The sequence below is a fragment of the Gadus macrocephalus genome, chromosome 6 (assembly GCF_031168955.1).
Source record: "Gadus macrocephalus chromosome 6, ASM3116895v1".
NCBI lineage: Eukaryota > Metazoa > Chordata > Actinopteri > Gadiformes > Gadidae > Gadus > Gadus macrocephalus.
Window position 1 is genome coordinate 14,608,263 of NC_082387.1, and position 13,328 is coordinate 14,621,590.

The window sequence follows — 13,328 nt, forward strand, 5'->3', positions numbered from 1 at the left end:
TCATTTTGGAATAATCTTTAATCTCAACTGCAGAGACTTTCAGATGCACTCACCTGTCCATCCTTTAATGTGACATTCCCTGAGGAAGGACTGAAGTCCTCAAAGCTGGCCGTGATTGGCTGAGCCTCCCAGTAAACGACGACTCCCCCCGTTGTCCCGGCCAATCGCGCTACGCCAAGACGGAAGACATTGTCCGGTGGTGCGATCTCATAGGCCAAAACCCTCCCTGGGGCCTCCTGAAGAGTAGAGGCCTCAAATCAGCAACAGAGCAACCCAGCGTCAAGCAGCAAGCCAGAGGTTCACACTGTTCAATAACGATTGGTCTAGCGGACACCCGGTACTATCTCAAGTCTGTCCATGTGGCACCAACCTCTGACACGTTAAGCTGCACTATGCCCCTGGGGTCATCGTTCTCCTGGATGGTGATCTCGGCGACCTCCATGCCAGGCCTCTTCAGGCTGGGCCGGCCCGGCCCGGTGGAATCCCCGTCCAGCTCCACGCTGGTGATGTTCACCAGGAAACTCTCCGCCAGTTCCGGGACATCATCCTGCGGCAAAGAAAACAACACGATGTCAAACCTATGCACGACGGGGTAAACATAGCAAATATATGCCTAGTTTTAAAACAGTGTAGTCGGTACATTCGTGTGGTTGGCCACACCAAACTTATATCCCTTCAGAAAGGGACTTGGACCAACGTATCTGCCACCAAGCGTACTCAAACTCTCACATGTTTGGAGTCGGAGATTGACTGAACTCAAGCTTGGCTAAACCTGCTTGGTCTTAACCTTGGTTAAACCTGCTTGGTCTTAACCTTGGTTTTCAAACTTTTTCTCCTATTGTACCCCCTCCAAGATATTTTTTCACCAGAGTACCCTCTCACTGGCACAAACCTTTTTTGGAATGAACATAAATAATGTATGTGCGTTCTATTTGGCAGTGCAAAAACTATAGTGAGAAACAGGGTTAGGGTTAGAGTTATTTTTATTTATTTTTTTGGAGTATACCTGCAGTACTCCAAAGTACCCATAGGGGTACGCGTACCCCCTTTTGAGAACCACTGGTCTAAACGACTGCTGGTCATTGACATAGCAGTGATCTTGAATTGGGAGCAGCATGAGAATGGAATGTGCTACCGGTGGTTGGAACACAAGGGTTTCTAAAGTTCACTCTAGGCTGCTTGTTGAAGAGAGAAACCATGCCCCCCCCCCCCCCATTACCTCACGCCCACCCCCATTTCTAGCCTAAACACAACATAATTACTAGTCCCATTAGTGGGAGGTTTAACATGGACCCCAATGGACCCTGAAATGTGGCTGGAAGGAAGGGCGGGAAAGAGAAATGGATATGAAGGGAAACAGAGCAAACAGGAACCACTATGTATTTATAAATGAGTGTTGTGAGTAGTGAACAAGAGAGTGTGGACAGAGATGTATGATGAAATGCCATTGAGCACAAAGTAAGCACGGCACTTGCTTTTTCTGTGGTAACAAATAAGTAAAAAAAGATTAAAAAACAAAAACAATGAAAGGCATGGTACTGGCTTCTGTCACGGACTGATGTCCAACTGTAGTGCAATTATCAATAATATTCAATATACAAATATTCAATAATTAAACCTGCCCTTTGTACGTTTTCTGATAGCCCCCTCTAGTGGTTTGAGTTGGAGCTACACGTAGCGCTATATCATTTTCAGACAGGCAATGGTCTGGGGTCGGGGTGTGGGCGGTGGAACAAAGGAAAAACAATCCAGAGATCGATTTCCTGGATGCAATGGCGTGTGGAACCTCATAATCACGTTTAGTGAATAGCTGCAGTAGAGGTAGTAGATAGTAGGTTTATGCTAGCTCCTTAGAACCGCGCTGAATTCTGTATTTACCGGCATGATGGTGAAGGTGACCAGGACCACGGTCGCCCCGTCCACCATGACCACCGTGGCGTCCCTGGCCAGATAGTCCAGTCCAGCGGAGGCCTGGTTGGCCGGGGGCTGTGATAGGGCGGGCCTGGTCTGGAGGTGGACCGCCACATTCCCCGAGGAGCCCTGCTCCCTCACTATGGAGAGGCTCATGTTGATCGGAGAGCCTGGAGTCGTTTTTGGGGAAGGAGGGGGAAAGGATTTTCCAATTAGTTTGCCATTTTCAATTTTCACAACAAGCTCGACTTCACTGACACGGAGAAAGTGCGTTTTGGTTTAACAGCTCCGAAAACAACGCCAAAGCCAAGACGCTAAAAATAAACGTCGGTTTGCATAATTGCGCAGAGCGTGTGGGTCGCAGTCATGTTACAATGGACTTCTTTGACATTCTAGGCCCGCTACCAAGACACCGATTTTGTTAAATCCTCTCTTACTTCAAATCCTGGAAGCCACGAGTAACACCCCACCGGCCCCCCCCGCCCATTTACAGTAAATCCCAGCTTGTGGTTACCATGACATCCCACGAGGAAGAAACCCAATCTAGAAAAACACATCCCACTCCTACGTTGACAGGACACAAACAAAAACAAGAGCTCACCATGAATAAGAACACGACCTGATGATTAAACAGTTCATTATTAGACACACTGCGTAGCTTTTCCATCATAACACATATTTATTTAAAATGTTTCATTTGTTTTTAAAGCTGCTGTTGCAAATACACGTGCAGTTCGCACACTCTGCCGCTCCACTGCTGCCCAATAGCGCGACACGCCACAAATCTCCCCGATGTAGCGCCCGAGTGCCGTGATGACATTGTGTCCTAGTTCCCGCCAGCCCAGCGGCCGACCCAAGCATGAGCATAGCAGCGGCGCCGGCGGCGGCCGTGTCTCACCCGTGGGCTCCTGCACCCTGGCGAACAGCGAGTCCATGTGCCAGCCGATCACCCCGTACGGCGAGCCGTTGGCCAGGATGGTGAGCAGGGCGTGGGCCCGCCGCGGGGCGATGGTGGCCGCCTGCGCCGGCTCCTCCAGCCCCACAGTGGTGACGTCCATGAGCGCCACCGTCACGTGCTCCCTGCCCTCCGGTACGCCGTCTGCCACCACGGACAGCGTGATGACAGCCTCCGATTGGCCCTCGGAGAATGACACCTGCAGGGAAAGAAAGGGTTGAACGGGTTGGGATTTGTTTGGGACTTGTGACTCTAAAGCTGTGTTCGAAATCGTTCCCTGTTCACTCACTCACTATTCCCTATATAGTGTTTATGATATAGTGCACTATATAGGCAACGAACAAACAAGAATTCGGACACTACGCTGAACCTTTCTATACGTCACTTGCGTCAGAAAATGCGCCGGGTATTTGTGTGCGCCCACATCATGTAAACAAACCGGGCACTCACGAGGAAAGCTGGTGGTTGTATTGATGTTGAATGTTACATTTTCTATGTTAAATCCCAAATAAATTGTTGACATTTCTAAACGAAAGCCGGAGACTCCATCATTAAATGTATTAGTTTTTGCGGTTATTCAGCTTCTTCTCCCCCGGAAGAACACGACCGCATTGCATTGTGGTATACGGGAGTAACATGTAGGGAACATCTTATGTTCACTCAAATTGTGGGTATTTTAAGTCCACTATATAGTGCATGAAATTAACCACTGAGAATTCGAACACCACTACAAAATGGCGAGCACCCTTTATAGTGCACAATATCCGTGATAGGGAACGATTTCGAACACAGCTTAAGTCTGGTATTCCCAGATGGTCTCCCATCCAAGTACTAAAAAGGACCGACCCTGATTAGCTTCCGAAATCAGACGAGATTGAGGCATGTTCCGGGTGGTATAGTGATTAAGTGGAAGTCTTCTTTATTTAAAGCTGCACTATCTACGTTTTCCCATTAGCAGCCTATAGTGGCTAGATGTGTAACTACAGTTGACAGTTATTGCCGTCTGAGATTTTTCCGTGGTGGGGTGAGCGTCAAAAGTTGACCAGAATAAAACACTTTATAGATAAAATTTCCCTGGATGGATTGACGTGTTTATCCTGGCAAACTTCTTAGCTCCTGTATTTTTTTAATCTAGTAAATGGCCGCACTAGAAAAGTTACATAGCGCAGCTCTAAATATGTCTGTGAATCCAGAAATAGGAAATTCGGTTTGTAAAAGCTGTTCCCGGATGGGCTGGCTCACCACTCCCGAGGTGGGGAATATGTCCGGCAGACTGCCGTTGGCGACCCAGTGGACCGTCATTCGGCCGAAGGTCCCCCTCAACCGTTCCACCTTCAGAGAGATCAGGTTGTTCTGCTCCAGCTCCTCCACCTCCATGTACAGAGACTCCTGCACAGAGACGGCAGAGAAGGACTTTCAACCATTCATCATAAATACATTGGCAACAATCAAAAAGAAAACACGCATCACCCGTATTACATCTGCCGGTATCATCAAGATATTTTCCAAAACCAATTTGAAACCCCAAACTATTTTATCCAGAACATGAATAAATAATTCCCCCCAGAAAACAATGGATGACACCGTACCAGGGCAAAGCCGACGACTCCGTGGGCGTCGTCATTGGTCGGGATGACCACGGTCACCTGACCGCCGAACCCAATCTCCGCCCCGCCCTTGGGATTCTTCAGAGCGACCCGGAAGCTCTCCTCCCTCTCTGGGATGTCATCGTCTAGAACGTTGACCGCTATCTCCAGCTCACTGTCGCCGGGGACAAAGCGCAGCTCGCCGTGGCTGCACCAGGGGAAAGAGAGAGGGAAGGATCACAGAAGGAACCATTGCTGTCTACTGTTGTATTAGGTCCAGTTCGTTTTCCTGACTATAAGAACACTCCTCTTACGCACTTATGTATGTTCTAGCATCTTATCCTATTTATCTCTGTTGTATATGGGGAATGGGTTAACCTAGCGATTGTTAGTGCTTGGTACTTGTTTTTATGACCATCCTTGCTGTACCGACAGCGATATATTGTTGTAAATCGCTTTGGATAAAAGCGTCTGTTAAATACCCTAAACTTTATTAAAAAGTAATATTATCCGATAGTAATTAGATGACTGACTACATAAATAGACACTGTAATACACTACTACAACCACTTCAGAATCAGAAATCAGAAATCGCCAGGAAGGCAAAGAACAAACCAACCAAATACAAACGGGCACCTGGGTATGAAGTCAGACTGGTTGGACACGGAGGTGAACAGGTAGAGCGTGGAGCCGGTGGCCCTGCTGGAAGCCAGGAGGGTCCTGGAGGCGCCGAGCGACGTCACGGCCAGGGAGAGGTAGCTGAGAGCCGCAGGGACCCCCAGCACCGGGGAGAACTGGCCCTCCTCAGACCCCCAGGAGTAGAGGAGCGAGCTGCTGCTGCCGGCCAAGAGCATGTAGGCTAGAGGACGGACACACACACACACGACGTAAATACACACACACACACACACACACACACACACACACACACACACACACACACACGTACACACGCACACACGCACACACACACACACACACGTACACACGCACACACGCACACACACACACACACACACACACACACACACACACACACACACACACACACGTACACACACACACACACACACACACACACACACACACACACACACACACACACACACACACACACACAGTGTGCGTTAAAGTTTAATGAAAGCATTTATAGAAGAGGCTAGTTACCTACCATTGCACATGATGCACCATGTATCAATGCTGCTGTATAAGTGTCTATACGTACTAGTTCCAGAGGGAGGGCTGAAGGGGTGGATGGAGGTGAGGTCAGGGTGGAGGAGAGACTGAACCAGCTCAGGCTGAGCCTTCCCTGAGGCCCAACGAAACACTTCGCAGGATGGACTAGGACCTGGAGAGAGCAAACACATACAAATGGTTATACTGCATTCTTTGGCGCTATTGCGACATAGTAATGTTGAGTTAGGAGGTCTCTCTCCCTCTCACACACACACACACCCAGCAGTGACAAATTATAGCGTCTAAACATCCATCTTTGGTTCTCCTCTCTTTAAAACCGAAACCACTGAATCGGCTCCTTGCTGTAAACTACAAACAGCCAGAGGCCTCCACTTAGCCCTCCAGTCTTCAGACATGATCATCAGGCTGAAACTAACTTTAATTAAACGACCGCTCTGTCCATAATGGCCTTTGTCAGTGAGTTGGAATTACAGTGAATGAGTTGTTGTTTTTCTGTCTCCAAGGGGATGCGTATTCTGGTTTTCTCTCTGCCTCTCTGAACGTTTGCCAGTCGATGTGAGTCGGGCCCACCGCCGCCGACCGCACAAACCCCTCAATGTAAACGGAGAATATGTACTTAAAAATTGCTCCAGCAAATTGCAAACATCCTTGGCCGTACATGGGCGGATCAGGTCCTCAGGAAGCATTGACATTTGTGAAGATGTCTCTTAATACTTAATACTTAGTACGAGACAATATTATACTTTACATTTCAAATCAGATATCCGCTTTAGTTATGGGAACATAGCTCATCATAACACAACTGATTTCTGGGTTTGATTTTCGATCTGTCTGTTTGAGTGTAAACGTGGTCGCCGTGTCTCCTCACCGTCGGCGACGACGAAGAGGAGGGTGACCCCCCCGTCCGCCTGGATGACCTCCACCTGGTGGGCCCTGCCCTGGAGGGGGAGGGTCAGGGGGTCGTTCTGGAAGCTTCCGCCGGCCCAGCGGTGGATGGAGCAGCCGTCTGAGGGCGTGTCTACACAGGTGACCAAGTAGGAGGAGGAGGAGGAGGAGGAGGATGAAGAGGAGTGGGAAAACAGCGGCGAAACGCTGACACTGCCCCGAGGAAGGGCAAGTGTCTGGAGGAGAGCGAAGAGCGTGCCGGTGCGGACGAAAACCTGGAGTGAGGAAAAACAAGTACAGAACAAATAACATAAGTAAACAAAGGAAAACAGAGAAGCAAATGTTTAGGGATTTGCTGTGAAAATGTCAAGTGGATTCAATGAAGTGGTCATTTGGGATCTTGAGACACAGTGGAGCTGCGGTTAACAAGGTGTTGTTTCCAGTCTTACTTGGCTTGATGCGATCAGATAATCCGTGCTTTCGACCGAGAAGTGTTTCACATCCAGCGCTTCAACACCAAGGGTTTGCTCCTAGAGATGAGAGAGAATACGACGCAAACACTTGAAAAGACACCTAGGCCCTTAAGAACATTAACATTACAAACGTGCATGGTTTTGGATAACACGAGTGCAGTGCAGTATGTACCAGTGTGATGTTGAGGTCTGGCTCTAGTCTGAAGACGCTGAGGTTGGCCGCCGGGTTGGAGATGGGCCTGCCGTGGGTGATGGCTATGAAGGTGGTGCCGTTGACCACAAACCCCACGCAAGAGCTGGCCTCCTGGATCCTCACAGACTATGGACACCACACAGCGGAGGAGGGAGTTTACAGTGTGGTGGAGAATTCATTGGATCGTTATATAATAATAGCTTTTGTCGTTTTCGTCATTTATTCAACAGCATAGTATAGTGTAATTGTTAAGTGTAGCATAGCGTAGCACATCATAGAATAGCATAGTATGGTAGGATGGTAGTGTAGCCTAGCCTAGCACTAGCATAGCATAAACTAGCAGAGTAACGAAGCATTGTATTGAACAGCGTAACATAGAACAGCCTGATACAGTATACTGCATATAGAAGGTCTTTAGAGCCAGGGTAGGTTCTCTATCTCTACCTCTATTGGAACAAACACCCCTTGCCAGCGGTAGAGAGTGGCGAGTGTGTGGGTGGACCCAACGGAGGGGGTCCTGTCCAGTCTCATGGCCAGAGACGAGGCCTCTTCTGGGATGGAGCACCACGCTGAGGTGGGGTGCTCCTCAAAGTCCTGGTAAACCCCCATCACTGGAAGATCGCCCTCTACAAATGCAATGCAATACAACAAAAACGTTAAAGAAATACAATTGTAAATGTCAATACGTAAATCCAAAGGAGTGAAATACATAAGTAGTATAATAAATAGAAAATAGATTGGAGCTAAAAACAGCATACAATATTGGAGGCAGCTCATTAGATAGGTGAATTTACAGGGATGGATCAATGGGGATTGAAACCAAAGAGGAAGGCTATCTTACCAGAACCGATAGCTGTGTCTGCCTGTGTCTCCCATTCCACACTGACAGCCGTCTCCAACCCGTTACTGCGAGACACGGTCAGGAAGACCGGCGTGCCGCCCTCATGGGCCACCACTTCTGAATTAGTTCTATGCAGCAAGAAGACAAAAAGATTATTCCAACAGATAACATACGTGTGGCCGCCTCACTTTAGACATAGTTAACTGGAATTGAAATGTGGGCACAAATCATGTTCGTATTGAACACCAAGTTAGTTTTGTAACCTCAGAGGGATTCCATTCAGAAGTGACACGTATCCATGACACGTATAAAAGGGCTTTTTGTTGAACTAGGGCCGCTACGGTCTGTTTTATTTGTTGTAAACATATCTTGTGTGCTGCTGCATTAAAAACCTATTTTCTGATTTTTCGCCAATATCTAATATCTGAACATGCACTTGTTTATGCTCATGCCCCCATGAGATAGAACACTCTCAAAGCAAGACTTTTTAATGGGGGTCCTAGATCCTTCCATGGTGACTGGGGGCCCACCTGTTGAGGGAGGGGCCAATGCGGAAGAGACCAGAAGGGGCCAGGTTCTCCAGGATGGTGATGAACGTCTGGAGCTGCTCCCCCAGGCGAGCTCCTCCGGTGGGGCTGGACAGGCTCACCGTGAAGGTCTCGTTGGCTTCTGGCTCAGCGTCCAGGATCGCAAAGATCTCCAATGTCTGGATATAAAAACAAAACAAAACAATCAACACTTAGGAAAAACCCAATTATATAGCCGCTTCAAACGCAACCAAAAAAGGAATCCCCCCTAATCCTAGACATCATTCTAAAGTTGATTTGATTATCCCTTTTTGCATGTCGGTCAAAAATACTGCAACAATCCATAACCAAAATGGGATCTGTGATATCATTTTGTGCTTTTTGGAAAGTGAAGAGAAACAGCAACGTGGGTCGAAAGAGAGAACGACACACAGGACTTCAGCTCAGAAGCACGTTTCCTCTCAAGACTTTTCTATTTTCACAGGCTTTTGGTTATGAGCCAGTGTACTGTGTGCGCAGGTGTATTGTGTTTGCCTTGGTAGAGTTATAGAGTTCTGCAGTGTTCTGCTTCTACCATGTATGTGATCTATGTCTGTGGGGAGTGCTGTTGTATTCCACTCGCTGGTTTACTTTCCATCATATTTATTTAATTAGCATTCATTTTACCATTAATGTTAAGCACATTGCGTTTTTTACGGGCAAACAATGTTATTCATGTTACTTGACAGAGTGCAACGCACAGCCCCTACCGGACAAAAACGCAAAGAGGCGAGAAATGCAAAAGACCAATTTGACAATGAGGGGGTAGAATTAGGGAGTACAATGGTTCTCAGACGCGATATTTGTTCTTTTCTTTATTCTTTGTGCAGGTCTCACAGTCGCGCCCTTACTTTGAAGCGGACCCCGTTCTCCAGAACCACCGTGCCCTGCGCCGGCCTCAGGTCGGCCACAGCCAGGCTCCCGTTGGCGTCCGTGATGGAGAAGGTCACGGTGACGGTGCCGAAGGTGCCCTCCTCGGGGCTGCGCATCACGGCCAGCGTGGCCACGCCCTCCCCGGGCCCCGACGCCGACGTGGGCTCCTTCAGCACCGTGTGGCGGCTGCCGTTGAAGGTGAGGACGCCGTGGCCGTCGTCGCTCGCCATGATGTTCACCGTCGCTACGGAGACACACGGAACACCGGTGCGATGTCGTCACAGCGCTTTGGGGTTGGTCGCAGTTAAAAGGGCCGTTTGTGGTGTCGGTCGGGTTGGGGCGAGAGGCTAAGGCCCAATCCCATTTCTACCCCTTACCCCTTCCCCTTACCCCTCCGAAACAAGGGGGAGGGGCAAGGGGAAGGGGTAAGGGGTGGACATGGGATTGGGCCTAAATAAATCAATAGAAGCGCTGGTTTGTATTGGGTTTTAAGTTGTGCTTGGTCATGGGAACCAAACGTCTGTTGGAGGTCTCCTACCGGTGGTGTTGGTTCCCAGCTCCAGGCCAGGAGAGGGCTTGGAGAGAATCAGCAGGAATCTCTCGGGTCCCTCTGGAATGCTGTCGTCAATGATCTGCACCTCCACGAACTTGTGCCTTTCGCCGTCCACGAAATGGAGCATCTGGACGCACACATGATGTTTATTCAGCGGACCAATGTTGATCATGGTCCCACGAGTTTGTGTGTTGACAAACATGGATCCACACGGAAGCTGCATCTATGAATGTGAGTGTGTGTGTGTGTGTGTGTGTGTGTGTGTGTGTGTGTGTGTGTGTGTGTGTGTGTGTGTGTGTGTGTGTGTGTGCCCATATACGTGCGGGGGTCTGACCGTTTGGTTGATATCGTAGTCCAGTCCTTGCTGGGCCTCCAGGTCCTGAGTGTGTATGGACAGGGAGACGTTCCCATAGGACCCTCGGTTCCTGTAGGCCACCAGAGACAGCACCCCCATCGACTCGTTCACCTCATACCTAAGAAGAAGGTCAAGGGTCTCTGAGATACTCTTTGCCACAGCCTTGCTGATTCTACATTTGGTCGTTATTATCGTCTAGTGTTTCTACTGATACATGAAGGAGAGCAGAGGGTTCACTCACATGGTGTTTGTCCATTCGATCACTCCTCTGATTCCGTCGTTGGCGTCGATGCTAATTTCCGCCACTAAATCGTTTGTGTCTAGGACAACACAAACACACATACACAATTAAAAGGGTTGTTGTTATGTTTTTACTACTGTTTTTACTGTGTTCAAAGCACCTCGTTGCTACCACTGGGAATGGAGCGGCCATGTGCTTGTGTCTCCTACAGGGCAAGCGTCTACAACACGGTAGGCTGCGATGGCGGGGGGGGACAGCCGGGAGGTTTTAAACTTCCGTCATGCTACATTTGGAGCCTGGGTTTATATCTGAGCAACATGTCGACCATAAGTGGCCCCGGAGCTTGAGAAATCACCTCTTTATGTGCAGACTGATTTATGACCTACTCCCCCCCCCCCCCCCCCCCCCCATCTCTGAGTAGTACCCCCACTCCCCCCCCATTCTCCCGGCCCTTGTAGGTCCAAGAGGGACTCACCCGGAGGCCAGCTCAGGGGCCTTGGCTTAGCCTACGCTCACCACACTGTGTGCTATTCAGCGCTACCACCGAATCCCCAGGCTTCCTCAATCACTGAAAGCATCAATCTTACCATTCCCGACCACATAATGAGCGCTTCCAGAGAGAGAGAGAGAGGGGGGGGGGAGAGGGCGGGAGAGCGGGTGGGAGGGCGGGCGGGAGGCCTGTGTGTGTTTACTAAAAGATCTCTCAAGCCAGAGCAAGGACCTTGTAGTACGATGGGAGTCTCCCGGTGGAACAGGGCTCTCAGTGCCTCCTCTGCCTACTCAACGCTTTCTAGAGTTAAGCAACCATTCATAAATCGGGCTGCGGTTTGGGATTATGCAAAAGCGGCGGTTGCTGGCTTAACGTTTTTTTTGCTCTCTTTTTGCTGTAACATTGGTGTTTGAGTTACGGTAAGGGAGTTCAAGCGTGGACTGCGCGAGCGGTTCCTAAGGGGAAAGTTGATGTTCATGTTACCTGATAGAGTGCAACGCACAACCTCTACTCGACACACACGCAAAGAGGTGAGAAATGCAAAAGACAAGTTAGACAACGAGGGGGTAAAGATAAAGTCTATACAATCTGTACAGAAAAGCACAAAACCAGGTCAAACAACGCAACAGCGAATCGTTCAAAGCCACTTCCAATACGTTTTCACAAAACAAACAAAACATGTACCTAGCCTTGCGAGGGTTGTGATGAGGACAGCGGACGTGATGTTGACCAGGAAGAACTCCTGCAGCTCCGGAATGTCGTCCTGGGAGGTGGGAAAAGGAAACGTGGACGGTGGTGAAACGTGGACGGCGTTTCTTCATGCATCATCTTAAGGAACAGAAAGGGCGTCGCCTGCTTACGTCCAGGATGGAGACGGGGACGGCCACGGAGGTCTGTCCAGGCCCGAGCACCACGGAGCCCACGGCAGAGATGAAGTCCTGGCCGGGCTCAGCGAAGGCCCCTTCCACCTGGGACAGGTCGCTAAGGGCCCCTCTGATGACCTCGTAGGAGACGTTCACGGCCCCTGCACAGACAGCATGAAGAGAGTGCTATAGAACAATTTACAACAATTTTCCTATTTTCTTTTCAGTTTTTTTTTAATTGAATAAGCATTGCATCTGTTATTATGAAGTAATATCTTTGTATTTAGTTTTGTTAATCTATTTATTTATTTATTGATCGTTTCTTTATCGTTCTTTAAGTCCAACTCGCACAGTGTTTTACTAACGTTACCATATTTGTAGGTATTCGGTTGAGCAAACCAAAACAGCAACATACGACCGAACCTACAGTATTACAGACTGAACCTACAGTATTACAGACTGAACCTACAGTATTACAGACTGAACCTACAGTATTACAGACTGAACCTACACTATTACAGACTGTACCTACGGTATTACAGACTGAACCTACGGTATTACAGACTGAACCTACACTATTACAGACTGTACCTACGGTATTACAGACTGAACCTACGGTATTACAGACTGAACCTACAGTATTACAGACTGAACCTACACTATTACAGACTGTACCTACGGTATTACAGACTGTACCTACGGTATTACAGACTGAACCTACGGTATTACAGACTGAACCTACACTATTACAGACTGTACCTACGGTATTACAGACTGAACCTACAGTATTACAGACTGAACCTACACTATTACAGACTGAACCTACACTATTACAGACTGTACCTACGGTATTACAGACTGAACCTACGGTATTACAGACTGTACCTACGGTATTACAGACTGAACCTACGGTATTACAGACTGAACCTACACTATTACAGACTGTACCTACGGTATTACAGACTGAACCTACGGTATTACAGACTGTACCTACGGTATTACAGACTGAACCTACGGTATTACAGACTGAACCTACGGTATTACAGACTGAACCTACGGTATTACAGACTGAACCTACGGTATTACAGACTGAACCTACGGTATTACAGACTGTACCTACGGTATTACAGACTGAACCTACGGTATTGCAGACTGTACCTACGGTATTACAGACTGAACCTACGGTATTACAGACTGTACCTACGGTATTACAGACTGAACCTACAGTATTACAGACTGAACCTACGGTATTACAGACTGTACCTACGGTATTACAGACTGAACCTACAGTATTACAGACTGTACCTACGGTATTACAGACTGAACCTCGTACCTGCAGTAGTCCA

The 13,328-nt window shown here is 48.4% G+C and overlaps 1 protein-coding gene across 1 annotated transcript in view; it reads right to left on the reverse strand.

Annotated features, from left to right (window-relative positions):
* Window positions 1-13,328, reverse strand: part of adgrv1 (adhesion G protein-coupled receptor V1) — a 49,339-nt gene that overhangs the window by 17,662 nt on the left and 18,349 nt on the right. The window contains exons 21-40 of the mRNA XM_060053480.1: window positions 11,980-12,143; window positions 11,804-11,882; window positions 10,630-10,708; window positions 10,368-10,506; window positions 10,019-10,160; window positions 9,459-9,724; window positions 8,572-8,747; window positions 8,042-8,169; window positions 7,645-7,826; window positions 7,180-7,326; window positions 6,984-7,064; window positions 6,518-6,809; window positions 5,678-5,800; window positions 5,089-5,311; window positions 4,456-4,660; window positions 4,109-4,255; window positions 2,810-3,065; window positions 1,879-2,081; window positions 371-547; window positions 54-236 (exon numbers count right to left, since the gene is read on the reverse strand). Of these exons, the coding sequence (XP_059909463.1) occupies window positions 54-236; window positions 371-547; window positions 1,879-2,081; window positions 2,810-3,065; window positions 4,109-4,255; window positions 4,456-4,660; window positions 5,089-5,311; window positions 5,678-5,800; window positions 6,518-6,809; window positions 6,984-7,064; window positions 7,180-7,326; window positions 7,645-7,826; window positions 8,042-8,169; window positions 8,572-8,747; window positions 9,459-9,724; window positions 10,019-10,160; window positions 10,368-10,506; window positions 10,630-10,708; window positions 11,804-11,882; window positions 11,980-12,143 (3,392 nt within the window). The remainder of the gene's footprint in view (window positions 1-53; window positions 237-370; window positions 548-1,878; window positions 2,082-2,809; window positions 3,066-4,108; window positions 4,256-4,455; window positions 4,661-5,088; window positions 5,312-5,677; window positions 5,801-6,517; window positions 6,810-6,983; window positions 7,065-7,179; window positions 7,327-7,644; window positions 7,827-8,041; window positions 8,170-8,571; window positions 8,748-9,458; window positions 9,725-10,018; window positions 10,161-10,367; window positions 10,507-10,629; window positions 10,709-11,803; window positions 11,883-11,979; window positions 12,144-13,328) is intronic.